General features: G+C 39.6%; 1 protein-coding gene across 1 annotated transcript in view; it reads left to right on the plus strand.

Moving 5' to 3' along the window:
* Nucleotides 1–19,300, plus strand: part of ubqln4 (ubiquilin 4) — a 24,270-nt gene extending 4,970 nt beyond the window's left edge. Inside the window, exons 4-11 of the mRNA XM_062965053.1 lie at nt 2,823–3,085; nt 4,919–5,077; nt 6,938–7,151; nt 9,125–9,264; nt 12,564–12,647; nt 12,760–12,875; nt 15,057–15,210; nt 18,997–19,300. Coding sequence (XP_062821123.1) covers nt 2,823–3,085; nt 4,919–5,077; nt 6,938–7,151; nt 9,125–9,264; nt 12,564–12,647; nt 12,760–12,875; nt 15,057–15,210; nt 18,997–19,182 — 1,316 coding nt within the window. The 3' untranslated portion in view covers nt 19,183–19,300. The remainder of the gene's footprint in view (nt 1–2,822; nt 3,086–4,918; nt 5,078–6,937; nt 7,152–9,124; nt 9,265–12,563; nt 12,648–12,759; nt 12,876–15,056; nt 15,211–18,996) is intronic.
* The last annotated feature ends 1,145 nt before the right edge of the window (nt 19,301–20,445 follow it).

Consider the following 20,445-nt stretch of genomic DNA (forward strand, 5'->3'; position numbering starts at 1 on the left):
GTAGTTTCGTTGTTTTGTCCTAGGCCGAAATTTCATTACCCTTTTATATATATAGATAGATCGTAATATTGCAATACAATATAATACTAATAATACAATATATACATGTAATATTACTAATAATATTGCAGTGTAGTGGTATAGTACAATATAGTAATATATGATACTAATATTGTGCTATGCTAATAAAATAATATATTGTATGTACGTATAATATTGATCGTAATATTGCAATTCAGTATAATACTAATAATACAATATATACATGTAATATTACTAATAATGTTGCAGTGTAGTGGTATAGTACAATATAGTAATATTTGATACTTATATTGTGCTATGCTAATAAAATAATATATTGTATGTACATATAATATTGACTAGCTGTGCCTGGCCACGTGTTGCTGTGGATGATGGGAATCCTTTGTTGGCCAGGTGGAATAGCAGTGAATAGCCTTGCAGCCTCAAAGCCTGGCCGTTTTCTGGAGTAGCTGGAGCTTTTTGTTGTATGAACGTAGAGGCATGGATGAGGGGTTGTGCTGCCAAGTTTAGTGTTTCTGGGATGTGTAGTTTCGTTGTTTTGTCCTAGGCCGAAATTTCATTACCCTTTTATATATATAGATAGATCGTAATATTGCAATACAATATAATACTAATAATACAATATATACATGTAATATTACTAATAATATTGCAGTGTAGTGGTATAGTACAATATAGTAATATATGATACTAATATTGTGCTATGCTAATAAAATAATATATTGTATGTACGTATAATATTGATCGTAATATTGCAATTCAGTATAATACTAATAATACAATATATACATGTAATATTACTAATAATGTTGCAGTGTAGTGGTATAGTACAATATAGTAATATTTGATACTTATATTGTGCTATGCTAATAAAATAATATATTGTATGTACATATAATATTGACTAGCTGTGCCTGGCCACGTGTTGCTGTGGATGATGGGAATCCTTTGTTGGCCAGGTGAAATAGCAGTGAATAGCCTTGCAATTTCAAAGCCTGGCCGTTTTCTGGAGTAGCTGGAGCTTTTTGTTGTATGAATGTAGAGGCATGGATGAGGGGTTGTGCTGCCAAGTTTGGTGTTTCTGGGATGTGTAGTTTTGTTGTTTTGCCCTAGGCCGAAATTTCATTACCCTTTTCTATATATAGATAGACTAGCTGTGCCCGGCCACGCGTTGCTGTGGCGAAGTCTGGTGGTATGGGAAATAAAGTATTGAGGAATTGTTGGTAGTTAAGGTAAAGGGTAAAGGTGTAGAGTCCAGATAATCCAGTTAAAGCAGATAATATAAGATTATATGGGTTATATGGCTGTGTGGAAGGGCCTTGAGCAGGGGTCCCCAAACTAAGGCCCGGGGGCCGGATGCGGCCCTCCAAGGTCATTTACCTGGCCCCCGCCCTCACTTTTAGACTTAGGCTCCCCCAAAGTCTGGAATGACTTGAAGGCACACAACAACAACAATCCTACTTAACTTGACTATCTCATTGGCCAGAAGCAATAGGGGACTCAGGGTGGCTAATAATAATACAATATAATAATATTGTATAATATAATAATATTAATTATATACAGTATTATATATTAAATGTAATATTACTAATAATATTATGGTATCGTGGTATAGTACAATATAGTAATATATAATGCTAATATTGTGCTATGCTAATAATATATTGTATGTACATACAACTTGTAAGATGCTCTAAGTCCCCTTCGGCATGAGAGAGGGTGGGGTATAAATGTAGCAAATAAATAAATAAATAATTGTTGTTGGGGGTTTTTTCTGCACTACAAATAAGACATGTGCAGTGTGCATAGGAATTTGTTCATATATTTTTTTCAAATGATAATTCGGCCCCTCAACAATCTGAGGGACCATGAACCGGCCCTCCACTTTAAAAGTTTGAGGACCCCTGGCCTTGAGTCTACACTGCCATCTAATCCAGTTAAAATCTGATAATCTGTATTTTATAGGCAATGTGGAAGAGGCCTAACTCTGCCTGTCCCCTGGGTGAGTGGGTTGCTAGGAGACCAAGTGGGCGGAGCTTAGCCTTCTAACTAGCAGCAATTGGATAAAAACAATTATTCCTCTCCCTCTAATTAGGACTTTATTTTTCTTTTCTTTATGTTGTATCAACCTAGAGGCATGGATGATGGGTTGTGTTGTCAATTTTCGATGTTGTGGGGTGTTTCGTTTTGTTGTTTTGGCGGTCGCCAGGATTCCATCACTCTTTTATATATATAGATATACTAGCTGTGCCCGGCCACGTGTTGCTGTGGCCAAGTGGTGGTGGTATTGGTTAAAAAATGTTGTGTAATTTTTATTTGACGTTATTTGCATTTTTTAAATTAATTTTATTGTAAGTTATATTTTTATTTATTATATTTTATTATTTTCATGTATTATTTTTAGTTATTTTCTGTTATTATAGTATTTTATTGTATTAATCTTTTAGTGTTTTTTATTATTTTTTAGTGTTTTTTTATTATTATTTTATTGGGTTGCTAGGAGACCAAGTGGGCGGAGCTTAGCCTTCTCACTGGCAGCCATTGGATAAAAGCAATTATTCCTCTCTCTCTAATTAGGACTTTATTTTTCTTTTCTTTTTTGTTGTATGAACCTAGAGGCGTGGATGATGGGTGTTGTTGTCAAATTTCGAGGTTGGGGGGGCCTGTCGTTTTGTTGTTTTGTGGGTGGCCGTGATGCCATCACTCTTTTATATATATAGATGATGATTCTTCTGACATCTCTCTCTCTCTCTCTGTCTGTCTGTCTGTCGTGGCAGCGGGCTTTGGGGGCCTGTCGGGGCTGGGCCGGCTGGGCCTGGGCTCGGCCAACTTCCTGGAGCTGCAGCAGACGATGCAGCGTCAGCTGATGTCGAGCCCGGAGCTGCTCTCGCAGATCGTGGAGAACCCGCTGGTGCAGAGCCTGATGGCGCAGCCGGAGGCCATGCGCGCCCTCATCCTGGCCAACCCCCAGATGCAGGCCCTCATGCAGCGCAACCCCGAGATCAGCCACATGCTCCACAACCCCGAGCTCATGCGCCAGGTGCGCGGCCTCTGCCGGGAGGGGTCGGGCGGTGCCTCTTCGGTCACCCTGGTTGATGGATTGAGGAGTCCGGTCCCACCTTCTTCTCATCAGGCAGACCGACAAATTAGTCCTTAATTATCTGCTGATCCCAGCGGTTCTAAAGGCTTTATTAACAAGTTATTTACAACACTAAACACTTCTATCTATTCATCCATTCATCACCCATTCATCTATCTATCTGTCCATCTATCTGGCTGTCTATCCGTCCATTTATTTATCGATCCATCAATCCAATCAATCAATCAATCAATCAATCTGTACCTATCCGTCCATCCATCCATTTATTTATCCATCCATCTATTGGCCTACCTATTTATCCATCCATCCATCCATTTATCCATCTATCTATCAGCCTGCCTGCCTGCCTATCTATCTATCTATCTATCTATCTATCTATCTATCTATCTATCTATCTATCCATCCATCCATCCATCCATCCATCCATCCATCCATCCATCCATTGGCCTACCTATTTATTTATCTATCCATCCATCCATTTATTTATCCATCTATCTATCAGCCTACCTATTTAATTATCTATCTATCCATCCATCCATACATCCATTGGCCTACCTATTTATTTATCCATCCATTTATTTATCCATCTATCTATCAGCCTACCTATTTAATTATCTATCTGTCTATCTATCTATCTATCTATCTATCTATCTATCTATCTATTCATCCATCCATCCATCTATTGGCCTACCTATTTATTTATCCATCCATCCATCCATCCATTTATTTATCCATCTATCTATCAGCCTACCTATTTGACTATCCATCCATCCATCCATCCATCCATTCATCCATCTATTGGCCTACCTATTTATTTATCCATCCATCCATCCATCCATCCATTCATCCATCTATTGGCCTACCTATTTATTTATCCATCCTTCCATCCATCCATCCATTTATTTATTTATTCATCTATCTATCAGCCTATCTATCTATCCATCCATCCATCCATCCACCCATTTATTTATCCATCTATCTATCGGCCTACCTACCTATCTATCCATCCATCCATCCATTTGTTTATTTATTCATCTATCTATTGGCCTACCTATCTATCTATCTATCCATCCATCCATTTATTTATCCATCTATCTATCTATCTATCTATCGGCCTACCTATTTATTTATCTGTCCATCCATCCATCCATCCATCTCTTAGGGGGTTGGACTGGATGGTCCCCTTTGGGGGGCCCTTGCGATTCTAAGATAACTTTATGATCTATCAATACCTGTCTGTGCCTTGTTTTGAGGCCTGGGTGGCCATCTGTGGGGAAGGATCGGGTTGTGCTTAAGCTCCCTCCCTTGCTCAGGCCATGGAGCTGGTGCTATCTGTCGATTCTTCTATCCATCCATCCATCCACCCATCTACCTATTTATCTGTCCATGCATCCGTCCATCTATTTCTGAGGGGACTGGACTGGAGGGTCCCCTTGAGGATAACCTTCTGACCTCTGCCTGTGCCTGGTCTGGGTGGGCTTGGGTTGTGCTGACCCTCCCTCCCCCCCTCGCTCGCTCCCTCCTTCTTTCCTTGCGCAGACCATGGAGCTGGTGCTATCTATCGATTCTTCTATCTATCCATCCATCCATCCATCCATCCATCTACCTATTTATCTGTCCATGCATCCGTCCATCTATTTCTGAGGGGACTGGACTGGAGGGTCCCCTTGAGGATAACCTTCTGACCTCTGCCTGTGCCTGGTCTGGGTGGGCTTGGGTTGTGCTGACCCTCCCTCCCTCCCTCGCTCCCTCCCTCCTTCTTTCCTTGCGCAGACCATGGAGCTGGCCCGGAACCCGGCCATGATGCAGGAGATGATGCGCCACCAGGACCGGGCGCTGAGCAACCTGGAGAGCGTGCCCGGCGGGTACAGCGCCCTGCGACGCATGTACACCGACACCCAGGAGCCCCTCTTCAGCCCCCCCAGGGAGCAGGTGCGCACATGCACAGCACACGCTTCTCATGGGTCTCTCTCTCTCTGTGTATAGATATAGAGTCTCACTTATCCAAGCTAAACGGGCCGGCAGAAGCTTGGATAAGCGAATACCTTGGATAATAAGGAGGGATTAAGGAAAAGCCTATTAAACATCAAATTAGGTGATGATTTTACAAATTAAGCATCAAAACTTCATGTTATACAACAAATTTGACAGAAAAAGGAGTTCAATACGCAGTAATGTTATGTTGTAATTACTGTATTTATGAATTTAGCACCAAAATATCACGATGTATTGAAAACTGACTACAAAAATGGCTTGGATAATCCAGAAGCTTGGATAAGCGAGGCTTGGATTAGTGAGACTCTACTGTCTATACAGTAGAGCAGTGATGGCCAACCTATGACATGCATGTCAGCATGGACACGCCTAGCCATTTTTGCTGACACGCTGCCGCATGCAGATTGATTGGATGACTAATGTCTTTTGTGGCCAAATTTGATGGGACTTGGTCCAGTGGTTTTGTTGTTTACGCCATGGGAATTATGCACATTACACACACACACACACATATATATATAAAATATCATTCTATTATTATTGTAATATATTATCATATTATTACTATTATATTATTATTCATTATTCATGACTACATTGAAACTACAATAGAGAGAAATCAGTGTGGAAATTGCAAGAGGTATCATAGATCGTTGTACATGGAAATAATGGTAGTAAATAGTTTTTGATTTATTAAATACAGTTATATATTACAATTATGTATTTTTGTTATTTAAACTATACATATTGTGAAATTATGGGTTTTTTTTCTCTTGAAGTGACACACCACCCAAGTCATGCTAGGTTTTTTGGTGAATTTTGACACATCAAGCACAAAAGCTTGCCCATCATTGCAGTAGAGTCTCACTTATCCAAGACTCGCTTATCCAAGGTTCTGGATTATCCAACGCATTTTTGTAGTCAATGTTTTCAATATATCGCCATATTTTGGTGCTAAATTCGTAAATACAGTAATTACAACATAACATTACTGCATATTGAACTAGTTTTTTTGTCAATTTCTTATAAAACATGATGTTTTGGTGCTTAATTTGTAAAATCATAACCTAATTTGATGTTTAATAGGCTTTTTTCTTTCTTCTTTATTCGGTCAGTCTTTTCTTTCGTTTCCGACTCTTTGCTTTTTTCTTAATCCCTCCTTATTATCCAAGATTTTTGCTTATCCAAGGTTCTGCTGGCCTGTTTAGCTTGGATAAGTGAGACTCTACTGTAATAATAACCACCACCATCATCATAATAGTCATAGTGTAATCATACATAATAACAACAGTAATTTAATAAGAATTTAATATAATAATAATATTTTCCTGCTTCTTGCAGGTTGGGCTGGATGCCTGTGAGGTCTCTCGCAACTCTATGATTCTAATAATCATAGAATCATATTCCTATAATATATAATCATAATAATATAAAATAATAAAGTAATATTATAGTAATATATAATGTAATTATTATTATTATTGATCTTTCTTTTGTCTCCTTCCCCTTCTCTAGGCCAGTCTCCAACGCAGATATGATAAAGTAATGCTATAATAGTATAAAATAATAATACAGGGTGTTTGAACTCCCTAGTTTTAATGTAAATTACGTTAAAACTAGGGAGTTCTTTTTCAAACACCCTGTATTATAATTATATGCCATAATCATATTAATATATCTTCCGTCTTGTTTTTCCCAGTGGATATTATAAAGTAGTAGAATAATAATAAATAATATGTAGTAATATAATATTATAGAGTACTAATGCTATCTTCTCCTCCTCCTCCTTCTTCCCAGTTTGGGGCCCCCTCCTTCCCCGGGCCGGCCCCCAACGCGGAGGCCCCGAGCGCCCACCCGCCCCGGACGGAGAACCGGGACCCGCTGCCCGACCCCTGGACGACCCCCGCGCCCCCCTCGTCCTCCTCGCGGGGCCACGGCCAGGCCCCCCCCGGCCACGTCTCCCCCACCGTCTCCAACCCCCTGGGGCTCAACACCGCCAGCCTGGGCTCCGGTATGTAGCTCCTCTTTCCCCAACAGCCAGGGACGACGGGTAAAGTAGGGCACCTGCAGACACCTTGCCTCTCTCCATGCTCACGGGAGAAGCTGCCGTTTAGCAGTCAAGTGACTGGGCCGTTGATAGGAGCAGAGCCAAGCTTGAAAAGTTACAAGAAACTATACACTGATTATATAGAAAAGCTATCTGCAGACATCTTGCCTCTCTCCATGCTCACGGGAGAAGCTGCCGTTTAGCAGTCAAGCGACTGGGCCGTTGATAGGAGCAGAGCCAAGCTTGAAAAGTTACAAGAAACTATACACTGATTATATAGGAAAGCTATCTGCAGACATCTTGCCTCTCTCCATGCTCACGGGAGAAGCTGCCGTTTAGCAGTCAAGCGACTGGGCCGTTGATAGGAGCAGAGCCAAGCTTGAAAAGTTACAAGAAACTATACACTGATTATATAGAAAAGCTATCTGCAGACATCTTGCCTCTCTCCATGCTCACGGGAGAAGCTGCCGTTTAGCAGTCAAGCGACTGGGCCGTTGATAGGAGCAGAGCCAAGCTTGAAAAGTTACAAGAAACTATACACTGATTATATAGGAAAGCTATCTGCAGACATCTTGCCTCTCTCCATGCTCACGGGAGAAGCTGCCGTTTAGCAGTCAAGCGACTGGGCCGTTGATAGGAGCAGAGCCAAGCTTGAAAAGTTACAAGAAACTATACACTGATTATATAGAAAAGCTATCTGCAGACATCTTGCCTCCCCCCATGCTCACAGGAGAAGCAGCCGTTCAGCAGATTGGAAGCTCCTTGAGCAAAACAGTCAAGCGACTGGACCGTTGATAGGAGCAGAGCCAAGCTTGAAAAGTTACAAGAAACTATACGGAGGGAACTACAATTAATTACTATATAGGGAAGTTATCTGCAGACATATTGCCTCTCTCCATGCTCACAGGAGAAGCAGCTGTTCAGCAGATTGGAAGCTCATTGAGCAAAGTAGTAAAGCAACTGGGCCCTTTAATGGAGCAGAGCCAAGCTTGGAAAGTTACAAAAAAATTATACGGAGAGAACTACAATTAATTACTATATAGGAAAGTTATCTGCAGACATCTTGCCTCCCTCCATGCTCACAGGAGAGAGAGAGAGAGAGAGCGAGCATGGAGAGACTCAAGTGCTGGCCATGTGCTCAGGGCGTGTTGAATAAAAAGGGGCGTGTCCCTGAGAAGCCTCAGGAAGCAGGAGATTGGAGGAGAGGATGAGAGGGATTTGCATAAAAGGGGGCGTGTCCCTGAGAAGTGTCAGTCTCCCAAGAAGAAGGGGATAGGAGGAGAGGCGAGAGAGAGAGGGGAATTTGCATAAAATGGGGCGTGCCCCTGAGAAGTATCAGGTTTGGAGGAGAGAGGATATAGGATTTGAATAAAAAGGGGCGTGTCCCTGAGAAGCCTCAGGAAGCAGGAGATTGGAGGAGAGGATGAGAGGGATTTGAATAAAAAGGGGCGTGTCCCTGAAGAGGGTCTGGGATAGGAGAGGATATAGAAGGATTTGAATAAAAGGGGGCGTAACCCTGAGAAGTGTCAGTCTCCCAAGAAGAAGGGGATAGGAGGAGAGGCGAGAGAGAGAGGGGGGAATTTGCATAAAAGGGGGCGTGTCCCTAAGAAGTATCAGGATTGGAGGAGAGAGCAGAGCGGGATTTGCATTAAAAGGGGCGTGTCCCTCAGGGGAGAGGAGAAAGAGGGATTTGAATAAAAAGGGGCGGAGAGGAGAGAGAGCAGAGAGGCATTTGCATAAAAGGGGGTGTGGCCCTGAGGAGTGTCAGGGAGAGGAGAAAGGGATTTGAATAAAAAGGGGCGTGTTCCTGAGGAGTGTCGGGGAGAGGAGGAGGGAGCAGAGAGGCATTTGCACAAAAGGGGGTGTGGCCCTGAGGAGTGGCATTTGCATAAAAGGGCCGGTGTGTGTGTTTCTTGTGTCTTCCCCCTCCTCCGCAGGGGTGTTCAGCAGTGGGGAGATGCAGGGCCTTCTGGGCCAGATCTCGGGGCGGCCGCAGCTGATGCAGAGCCTGGTCTCGGCCCCCTACCTGCGCCCCATGCTCCAGGCCCTGGCCCACGACCCCCAGCTGGCCGCACAGGTGGGCTGCTCTCATTCTCCTTTGTGGCTGTGCTTGTGGTTGTGGTTGTGAGTGCTGTTGTGTTGGTTACGATTACGGTTGTCATTGTTCTTCTGGCTGTTATCATGTTGGTTGCAGTTGTGATTGTAATTGATGTAGTTGCGATTGTGGCTGTTGTTGTTATTATTGTTATATAGTATTTCTTTATATTTCCCAAAGGAGACTCAAAGCAGCTGTGTATTTTTATTATTATTATTATTATTATTATTATTATTATTATTATTATTATTATTATTATATTTATACCCTGCTTTATCTCTCACAAATGAGACTCAAAGTGGCTTATTATTATTATTATTATTATTATTATTATTATTATTATTATTGCTATTATTATGTTTGTTTATGCCTCGCTTTCTCTCTCCCAAAGGAGACTCAAAATAGCTGCGTATTTTTTATTATTATTATTATTATTATTATTATTATTATTATTATTATATTATTTATTATATTTATACCCTGCTTTATCTCTCACAAATGAAAGTAGCTAAGTATTATTATTACTATTATTATATTTGCTATTATTATGTTTGTTTATACCCCGCTTTATCTCTCCCAAAGGAGACTCAAAGTGTGCTTCTATTATTATTTTGATTATTATATTTATTTATTCCCTGTTTTATCTCTCCCAAAAGAGACTCAGTGGCTATTCTATTATTATTATTAATATTACTACTACTATTCTTATGTATGTTTATGCCCCGTTTTATCTCTCCCAAGGAGACTCAAAGTGGCTAATCTATTATTATTATTATTATTATTATTATTATTATTATTATTAGAAACAAAACAAGATGAGTCCACAGCAGACACTCTACTGACTGTTATTATTATTATTATTATTATTATTATTATTATTATTATTATTACTACTACTACTACTATTATTATGTTTGTTTATGCCCCGCTTTATCTCTCCCAAAGGAAACTCAGTGGCTAATCTATTATTATTATTATTATTATTATTATTATTATTATTATTATTATTATTATTATTATATTTACTATTATTATGTTTGTTTATGCCCCGCTTTATCTCTCCCAAAGGAGACTCAAAGCAGCTGTGTATCTATTATTATTATCCTTATGATATTTACTTATACCCCACTTTATCTCTCCCGAGGCATAATAATAATAGTAATGACAATGGGGTTGTTGTATGTTTTCCGGGCTGCGTTCCAGAAGTATCGACAACACAGTAATGATAATAATAATGTCCTGCTCTTTCAGGCAAAAACTGCTATCCAGACATTGGCTATAAAGCCTGGAAGCCACACAACGCCCCGTTATTGTTGTTGTTGTTGTTGTTGTAGTAATAGAACTCTTCCTGGCCATTGTTTAGACTGAACTTTAATAGGATCTGGATCCACTTGTCCAGTCAGTTGAGAGTAATGTCTTGCTTGTTGTTGTTGTTGTTGAGAGTAATGTCTTGCTTGTTGTTGTTGTTGTTGAGAGTAATGTCTTGCTTGTTGTTGTTGTTGTTGAGAGTAATGTCTTGCTTGTTGTTGTTGTTGAGAGTAATGTCTTGCTTGTTGTTGTTGTTGTTGAGAGTAATGTCTTGCTTGTTGTTGTTGTTGTTGTTGAGAGTAATGTCTTGCTTGTTGTTGTTGTTGTTGAGAGTAATGTCTTGCTTGTTGTTGTTGTTGTTGTTGAGAGTAATGTCTTGCTTGTTGTTGTTGTTGTTGAGAGTAATGTCTTGCTTGTTGTTGTTGTTGTTGAGAGTAATGTCTTGCTTGTTGTTGTTGTTGTTGAGAGTAATGTCTTGCTTGTTGTTGTTGTTGTTGAGAGTAATGTCTTGCTTGTTGTTGTTGTTGAGAGTAATGTCTTGCTTGTTGTTGTTGTTGTTGTTGAGAGTAATGTCTTGCTTGTTGTTGTTGTTGTTGTTGAGAGTAATGTCTTGCTTGTTGTTGTTGTTGTTGTTGAGAGTAATGTCTTGCTTGTTGTTGTTGTTGTTGAGAGTAATGTCTTGCTTGTTGTTGTTGTTGTTGAGAGTAATGTCTTGCTTGTTGTTGTTGTTGTTGAGAGTAATGTCTTGCTTGTTGTTGTTGTTGTTGAGAGTAATGTCTTGCTTGTTGTTGTTGTTGAGAGTAATGTCTTGCTTGTTGTTGTTGTTGTTGTTGAGAGTAATGTCTTGCTTGTTGTTGTTGTTGTTGAGAGTAATGTCTTGCTTGTTGTTGTTGTTGAGAGTAATGTCTTGCTTGTTGTTGTTGTTGTTGAGAGTAATGTCTTGCTTGTTGTTGTTGTTGTTGAGAGTAATGTCTTGCTTGTTGTTGTTGTTGTTGAGAGTAATGTCTTGCTTGTTGTTGTTGTTGTTGTTGAGAGTAATGTCTTGCTTGTTGTTGTTGTTGTTGTTGAGAGTAATGTCTTGCTTGTTGTTGTTGTTGTTGAGAGTAATGTCTTGCTTGTTGTTGTTGTTGTTGAGAGTAATGTCTTGCTTGTTGTTGTTGTTGTTGAGAGTAATGTCTTGCTTGTTGTTGTTGTTGTTGAGAGTAATGTCTTGCTTGTTGTTGTTGTTGAGAGTAATGTCTTGCTTGTTGTTGTTGTTGAGAGTAATGTCTTGCTTGTTGTTGTTGTTGTTGTTGAGAGTAATGTCTTGCTTGTTGTTGTTGTTGTTGAGAGTAATGTCTTGCTTGTTGTTGTTGTTGTTGAGAGTAATGTCTTGCTTGTTGTTGTTGTTGTTGTTGAGAGTAATGTCTTGCTTGTTGTTGTTGTTGTTGAGAGTAATGTCTTGCTTGTTGTTGTTGTTGTTGAGAGTAATGTCTTGCTTGTTGTTGTTGTTGTTGAGAGTAATGTCTTGCTTGTTGTTGTTGTTGTTGTTGAGAGTAATGTCTTGCTTGTTGTTGTTGTTGTTGTTGAGAGTAATGTCTTGCTTGTTGTTGTTGTTGTTGAGAGTAATGTCTTGCTTGTTGTTGTTGTTGAGAGTAATGTCTTGCTTGTTGTTGTTGTTGAGAGTAATGTCTTGCTTGTTGTTGTTGTTGTTGTTGAGAGTAATGTCTTGCTTGTTGTTGTTGTTGTTGAGAGTAATGTCTTGCTTGTTGTTGTTGTTGTTGAGAGTAATGTCTTGCTTGTTGTTGTTGTTGTTGAGAGTAATGTCTTGCTTGTTGTTGTTGTTGTTGTTGAGAGTAATGTCTTGCTTGTTGTTGTTGTTGTAGTAATAGAACTCTTCCTGGCCATTGTTTAGGGGACTGAACTTTAATAGTTGAGAGTAATGTCTTGCTTGTTGTTGTTGTTGTTGTTGTGACCATGCCTCTCCCTCGCAGATGATGGTGAACGCGCCCCTCCTTGCCGGCAACCCCGCCCTCCAGGAGCAGCTCCGCCTCCAGCTCCCGGCCTTCCTGCAGCAGGTGAGGGGGCGGGGCCAGGGGCGGGGCTAGGGGCGGGGCCAGGCCCTTCCTGTCCCCATAGGCCACGCCCCTTGACGCCTCCCTCCCTCCCTCCCTCCCTCCCTTTGTGCAGATGCAGAGCCCGGAGTCCCTCTCGGTGCTGACCAACCCGCGCGCCTTGCAGGCTTTGCTCCAGATCCAGCAGGGAATCCACACCCTCCAGGCAGAGGCCCCCGGCCTGGTGCCCAGGTAGAAGGCAACACACACATCATCATCATCATCATCATCATTATATTAATTTATGATTATATTTATTAATATTTATATTATTATTATTGTTACATCATCATCATTATATTAATTTATTATTATTATTATTATTATTATTGTTACCTCGCGTCCCAGCCTTGTGCCCAGGTAGAAGGCAACACACACATCATCATCATCATCATCATCATCATCATCATCATCATCATCATCATTATATTAATTTATGATTATATTTATTATTATTATTATTGTTACCTTGGTCCCTATGGGGATACACACCCTCCAGGCAGAGGCCCCCGGCCTGGTGCCCAGGTAGAAGGCAACACACACATCCATCATCATCATCATCATCATCATCATTATATTAATTTATGATTATATTTATTATTATTATTATTGTTACCTTGCGTCCCTATGGGGATACACACCCTCCAGGCAGAAGGCAACACATCATCATCATCATCATCATCATCATCATTGTATTAATTTATTATTATATTTATTAATATTTATATTATTATTATTGTTACATCATCATCATTATATTAATTTATTATTATTATTATTATTATTATTATTATTATTATTATTATTGTTGTTGTTACCTCGCGTCCCAGCCTTGTGCCCAGGTAGAAGGCAACACATACATCATCATCATCATCATCATCACCATCATCATCATTATATTAATTTATGATTATATTTATTATTATTATTATTGTTACCTTGGTCCCTATGGGGATACACACCCTCCAGGCAGAGGCCCCCGGCCTGGTGCCCAGGTAGAAGGCAACACACACATCCATCATCATCATCATCATCATCATCATTGTATTAATTTATTATTATATTTATTATTATTTATATTATTATTATTGCTACCTTACGTCCCTATGGGGATACACACACACTCCAGGTAGAAGGCAACACATCATCATCATCATCACCATCATCATTATTATATTAATTTATTATTATATTTATTTTATTATGTCACAGCAAACAAGATAGAAATGCTGGATTTCGTTTCACAAAATCCCAAGTTGAACACTTCCCAAGTGTCTAGGACTGTGTGATGTATTATTATTATTATTATTATTATTATTATTATTATTATTATTATTATTATTATTATTTTATGACATAGCAAACATGATAGATATGCTGGATTTCGTATCACAAAATCCCAAGTTGAACACTTCCCAAGTGTTTAGGACTGTGTGATGTATATTATTATTATTATTTTATGACACAGCAAACAAGATAGATATGCTGGATTTTGTATCACAGAATCACAAGTAGAACACTTCCCAAGTGTCTAGGACTGTGTGATGTATTAATTTTATTATTCTTATTATTATTATTATTATTTTATGACATAGCAAACATGATAGATATGCTGGATTTTGTATCACAGAATCACAAGTCGAACACTTCCCAAGTGTCTAGGACTGTGTGATGGATTTTTGGATGATGCTGCAGATCCCAGTAGGGTGGCCTTTTGCAGTTGGCAGTTATTATTTATATTATTATTATTGTTACCTTGCGTCCCTACGGGGATACACACCCTCCAGGCAAAGGCCCCCGGCCCAGGTAGAAGGCAACACATACATCATCATTATTTATTATTACTATATTATTAGTATATTTATTACTATTATTATTTATATTATTATTATTGTTATCTTGCATCCCTATGGGGATACACACCCTCCAGGCAGAGGCCTCCAGCCTTGTGCCCAGATAGAACACGACACATAAATCATCATTATTTATTATTACTATATTATTAGTATATTTATTATTACTATTTATATTATTATTATTATTGTTACCTTGCGTCCCTGGCTAATGTCACCCGTTTTTCTGGGGGGCTTCTGCGCATGCGTAGTTAGTAATTTTTGGTTTTGGGAGTTTTTCTGTAATTTGGACTTTATTTTTCTAGGGTTTTTTATTGAAAGACATAGATTGGATGACTCTGTCTTTTGTGGCCAAACTTGGTGTCATTTGGTCCAGTGGTTTTGTTGTTTACTCCATGGGAAAAACGTACATTATAATAATAATAATTATTATTTTTGTGATAATATTACATGTGTTATCCTTGTTATTATCCTTATTTCAAATGTATTATAATAATGTGTTCATTGTTATGTCTTGCAGCCTGGGCTCCTTTGGGGGGGGCCCTCCCCCTCTTGCTTCCTCTTCCTCGGGAGGCGGGGCTGCCCCGGAAGCCCCGCCCCCTCCTGACATGGCCCCGCCCCCTCCGCAGCTCATGCAGCACATGCTCCAGATGCTGGCCAACCCCAACGCACAGGTGAGCGGCCACAGAGGGAGGCACAGTCCGATCTCTCCCGGCAGAGGGCCACCCAGACAGAAAGACATTGCATAGAGACGTCTATTTATTTATTTATTTATTTATTTATTTAATACATTTATATCCTGCCCTTCTCGTCCCAAAGGGGACTCAGAGCGGCTTACAAATCAAATTTACATACAATATTATATTATTAGCATAGTACAATACTGGCAGTAAATTACTATATTGTACTATATCAATATACTGTAATATTAATAGTAATATTATATGCAATATATAATCAATACCACTATATTGTATTATTAGTATTATGTTGCATTACAAAATAATAATATGTATATTATATGCATATACAATATATTATAATATTATATATTATTATTAATTAACTTATATATATGTACACTAGCTTTGCCCGGCCATGCGTTGCTGTGGCTTATGGGAATCCTTTGTTGGCCAGGTGGAATAGCAATGAATAGCCTTGCAGTCTCAAAGCCTGGCCGTTTTCTGGAGTAGTTGGAGCTTTTTGTTGTATGAACGTAGAGGCATGGATGAGGGCTTGTGCTGCCAAGTTTAGTGTTTCTGGAATGTGCAGTTTTGTTGTTTTGTCCTAGGCTGAAATTTCATTTAGATATTACATGTAATATTAATAATAATATTACAATATGTCAATATAGTACAATATAGTAATTTATTGCCAGTATTGTGCTATGCTAATAATATAATGTATTGTACGTGAATGTAATTTGTAAGCCGCTCTGAATCCCCTTCGGGGTGAGAAGGGCGGGATATAAATGTATTAAATAAATAATAATATACATATACATATACATATACATATATACAATATAATTTACAATAATATATTGTATATGCATATAATATTAATAATGTCATTTTGTAATACAATATAATACTAATAACAATATAATAATATGAATTATATATTATATATTGCTTGTAGAATTATTAATAATATTACGATATATAGATATAGTACACTATGGTAATTTATTGCCAGTATTGTGCTATGCTAATAATATAATATTGTATGTAAATTTAATTTGTAAGCCGCTCTTGAGTCCCCTTCGGGGTGAGAAGGGCGGGATGTAAATGTATTAAATAAATAATAATATTTAATATTTAATAATAGAGGCAGGAAGAAGACAGCAGATAAGCTTTTCAATGCTAATTAAAGTGATTAACTACACAACATTCACACTGACCTCTCTCACCCTAGACTTTCCACAGATATATATATTAACCTCTTTGCTTAGTTTTCTCCATACCTCACAACCTCTGAGGATGCCTGCCATAGATGTGGGCGAAACGTCAGGAGAGAATGCTTCTGGAACATGGCCACACAGCCCGAAAGACATACAACAACCCAATAATAATAATATACATATGTACAATATAATTTACAATAATATATTGTATAGGCATATAATATTAATGTTATTTTGTAATACAATATAATACTAATAACAATATAATAATATGAATTATATATTATACTAGCTGTGCCCAGCCACGTGTTGCTGTGGCAAAGTGGTGGTGCTATTGGTTAAAAATTGTTGTGTAATTTTTATTTGACGTTATTTGCAATTTTTTTTATTAATTTTATTGTAAGTTATATTTTTATTATATTTTATTATTTTCTTGTATTATTTTTAGTTATTTTCTGTTATTATAGTATTTTATTGTATTAATTTTTAGTGTTTATTATTATTTTTTATTGGGTTGCTAGGAGACCAAGTTGGAGGAGCTTAGCCTTCTAACTGGCAGCAATTGGATAAAAACTGTTATTCCTCTCCCTGTAATTAGGACTTTATTTTTCTTTTCTTTTTGTTGTATCAACCTTGAGGCATGAATGATGGGTTGTGTTGTCAAATTTCAAGGCTGGGGGGCCTGTAGTTTTGTTGTTTTGTCCGCTGCTCTGATGCCATCACTCTTTTATATATATAGATATTACATGTAATATTATTAATAATATTACAATATATAGATATAGTACAATCTATATATATAAAAGGATAAAGTTGCGGGCGCAGTGACTATAACAACAAAAGTAAACATCCCACAAATACGAAACTTGGCAACACAATGCAAAAGCCTTGCCTTCCGGTTACAACAACACAACCACACCACAAAACCACAATCCGGACCCACAAAACTCACAACAACACATCATGACTATAACAACACAACTAAACGCCCCAGAAATACGAAACTTGGCGACACAACGCAAAAGCCTTCCCTCCCGGTTGTAACAACACAACCACACCACAAAACCACAATCCGGACCCATAAAACTCACAATAATACATCGTGATTATAACAACACAACTAAACGCCCCAGAAATACAAAACTTGGCAAAACAACGCAAAAGCCTTGCCTCCCGATTGTAACAACACAATCACACCACAAAACACAATCCGGATGCACAAAACTCACAACAAAGCATTGTGACTATAAAAACACAACTAAACGCCCCAGAAATACGAAACTTGGCGACACAACGCAAAAGCCTTCCCTCCCGGTTGTAACAACACAACCACACCACAAAACCACAATCCGGACCCATAAAACTCACAATAATACATCGTGATTATAACAACACAACTAAACGCCCCAGAAATACAAAACTTGACAACACAACGCAAAAGCCTTGCCTCCTGGTTGTAACAACACAACCACACCACAAAACCACAATCCGGATGCACAAAACTCACAACAAAGCATTGTGACTATAAAAACACAACTAAACGCCCCAGAAATATGAAACTTGGCACACAACTAAATGCCCCAGAAATACAAAACTTGACAACACAACGCAAAAGCCTTGCCTCCTGGTTGTAACAACACAACCACACCACAAAACCACAATCCGGATGCACAAAACTCACAACAAAGCATTGTGACTATAAAAACACAACTAAACGCCCCAGAAATATGAAACTTGGCACACAACTAAATGCCCCAGAAATACAAAACTTGACAACACAACGCAAAAGCCTTGCCTCCTGGTTGTAACAACACAACCACACCACAAAACCACAATCCGGATGCACAAAACTCACAACAAAGCATTGTGACTATAAAAACACAACTAAACGCCCCAGAAATATGAAACTTGGCACACAACTAAATGCCCCAGAAATACAAAACTTGACAACACAACGCAAAAGCCTTGCCTCCTGGTTGTAACAACACAACCACACCACAAAACCACAATCCGGATGCACAAAACTCACAACAAAGCATTGTGACTATAAAAACACAACTAAACGCCCCAGAAATATGAAACTTGACAACACAACGCAAAAGCCTTCCCTCCCAGTTGTAACAACACAATCACACCACAAAACCACAATCCAGACCCACAAAATTCACAACAATGCATCATGACTATAACAACACAATTAAATGCCCCAGAAATACAAAACTTGGCAAAACAACGCAAAAGCCTTGCCTCCCGATTGTAACAACACAATCACACCACAAAACACAATCCGGACCCACAAAACTGAAAAATTGAACAAGGTAACAGACTTCAAATATTACTACTAATGTGAGTATAAAGAAGGTGGAGGTCACAGCATCAATACAACCTCATGTAGACTGACCAACTACACCAGACTCAGACACAGCAACGCGTGGCCGGGCACAGCTAGTATGGTATATAAATGTAGTAAGTAAATGAATAAATAAATCCTTCCTGGCAGAGAGCCTTGCAGCCATAAAGACTGCTCTTCCTTCCTTCCTTCCTTCCTTCCCAGGCGCCGTCTCCTTCTCCTTCTTCTTCTCCTTCGGCCGAGTCCCGCCTGGTTCTGCAGCTGGAGCAACTGCGAGGCATGGGCTTCATTGACGGGGAGGCCAACCTGCAGGCCCTGCTGGCTTCCGGGGGAGACCTCAACGCCGCCATCGAGGCCCTGCTCCTCCTCCCCACTCGCACCTCCGCATGAACACGCCTGGCACACGTGTGGGCCAAGCAGCACCCGTCACGCTCCGCCCCTCCCTCCCTCCCTCCCTCCCTCTTGGATCCTTTTCCCGGGAAATAAAAGGCGATGCAGCGCAACTCTCTCTTGCTTTCTCTCTCTTCTTCCTCTCTGTCAGGACCCAGGCTGCAGAGCACCAATAACCATGCGCAGAGGCCAGATTCTATCTAATATCTTTATTAAAGGAATATATAAAGTCAATAAAAACAAGTGTAGAATATAGTTCAGAAGTAGACCTTTCAGGAAAGGTCAAATATAGTCCAGGAAAACAATGTCCAATATATGATATTAAAGCCCAAAGTTATAATCCACTTCACCGAAACACACACTATTTGGCAAGCAATAGTGTGGGGAACTGTCCATAGTCTTTGAGGCTTAAGGTAAATCCGAAGGAATGGAAAACAAGGCTTGAATCCGAGAATCAAGGCCCGTGGTTTAAAACGCAAGGCAAGGCAAGACTTGAGACTTAACAAGGTCCAACTTGAAACAAGGCAATCGTGGAACAAGAACTGAGTCCATAGAGAACCGTGGAACAAGGCAGGGCTGGGAACTTGATTCAGGAGCTGGGAACTGGAGTAGAAGTCTACACACGATCTCACTCCCGAAGCTGACGAATTGACTCCGCAAGGGTTCCTACGAGGGCAAACACCTAAATAGGACCTCGTTTTCCCGCCAAAGAACACTTTCTCTGGGGAACAAGAACCGAAAGCCATTCTGTGTCCAGATGCATGACTCCCTAAAGTTTCCCAAGGGAAACAGACTTAATCATCTAATTGTCTGGCAGCGATCCTGGCGCTCCGGCGAGTCGCCTCTCGAGCGCCTCTATCTTGATTATAATAATCTCGGCGAGAAAATGGGGGAGATTTCTGCTCAAGGCTTGTTTGGCTGGCTTCTGGAGGGCAGATATCCTGCAGGTGCCAGGGCTCCAATTCTGGCTGAAACGGTGGGAAACCCAAGTTTTCCTCTTCATCTGCCACAATAATACTAGGAACGGGACTACATGGCCCATGAGTCATCACACTCTCCATATCAGGAGGATGGGACATGTAGTTGGCCCTCTAACCAAGGGAAATGTGATTTTTGGGTTTGGGGTCTCTCTGTAATTTGGATCTAATTTTATAGGGTTCTTTGATGGAAAGATATAGATTGGATGCCTATGTCTTTTGTGGCCAAATTTGGTGGGATTGGGTCCAGTGGTTTTGTTGTTTACTCCATGGGAATTATGCACAT

Source organism: Anolis carolinensis, unplaced genomic scaffold, assembly GCF_035594765.1.
Source record: "Anolis carolinensis isolate JA03-04 unplaced genomic scaffold, rAnoCar3.1.pri scaffold_14, whole genome shotgun sequence".
Classification (NCBI taxonomy): domain Eukaryota; kingdom Metazoa; phylum Chordata; class Lepidosauria; order Squamata; family Dactyloidae; genus Anolis; species Anolis carolinensis.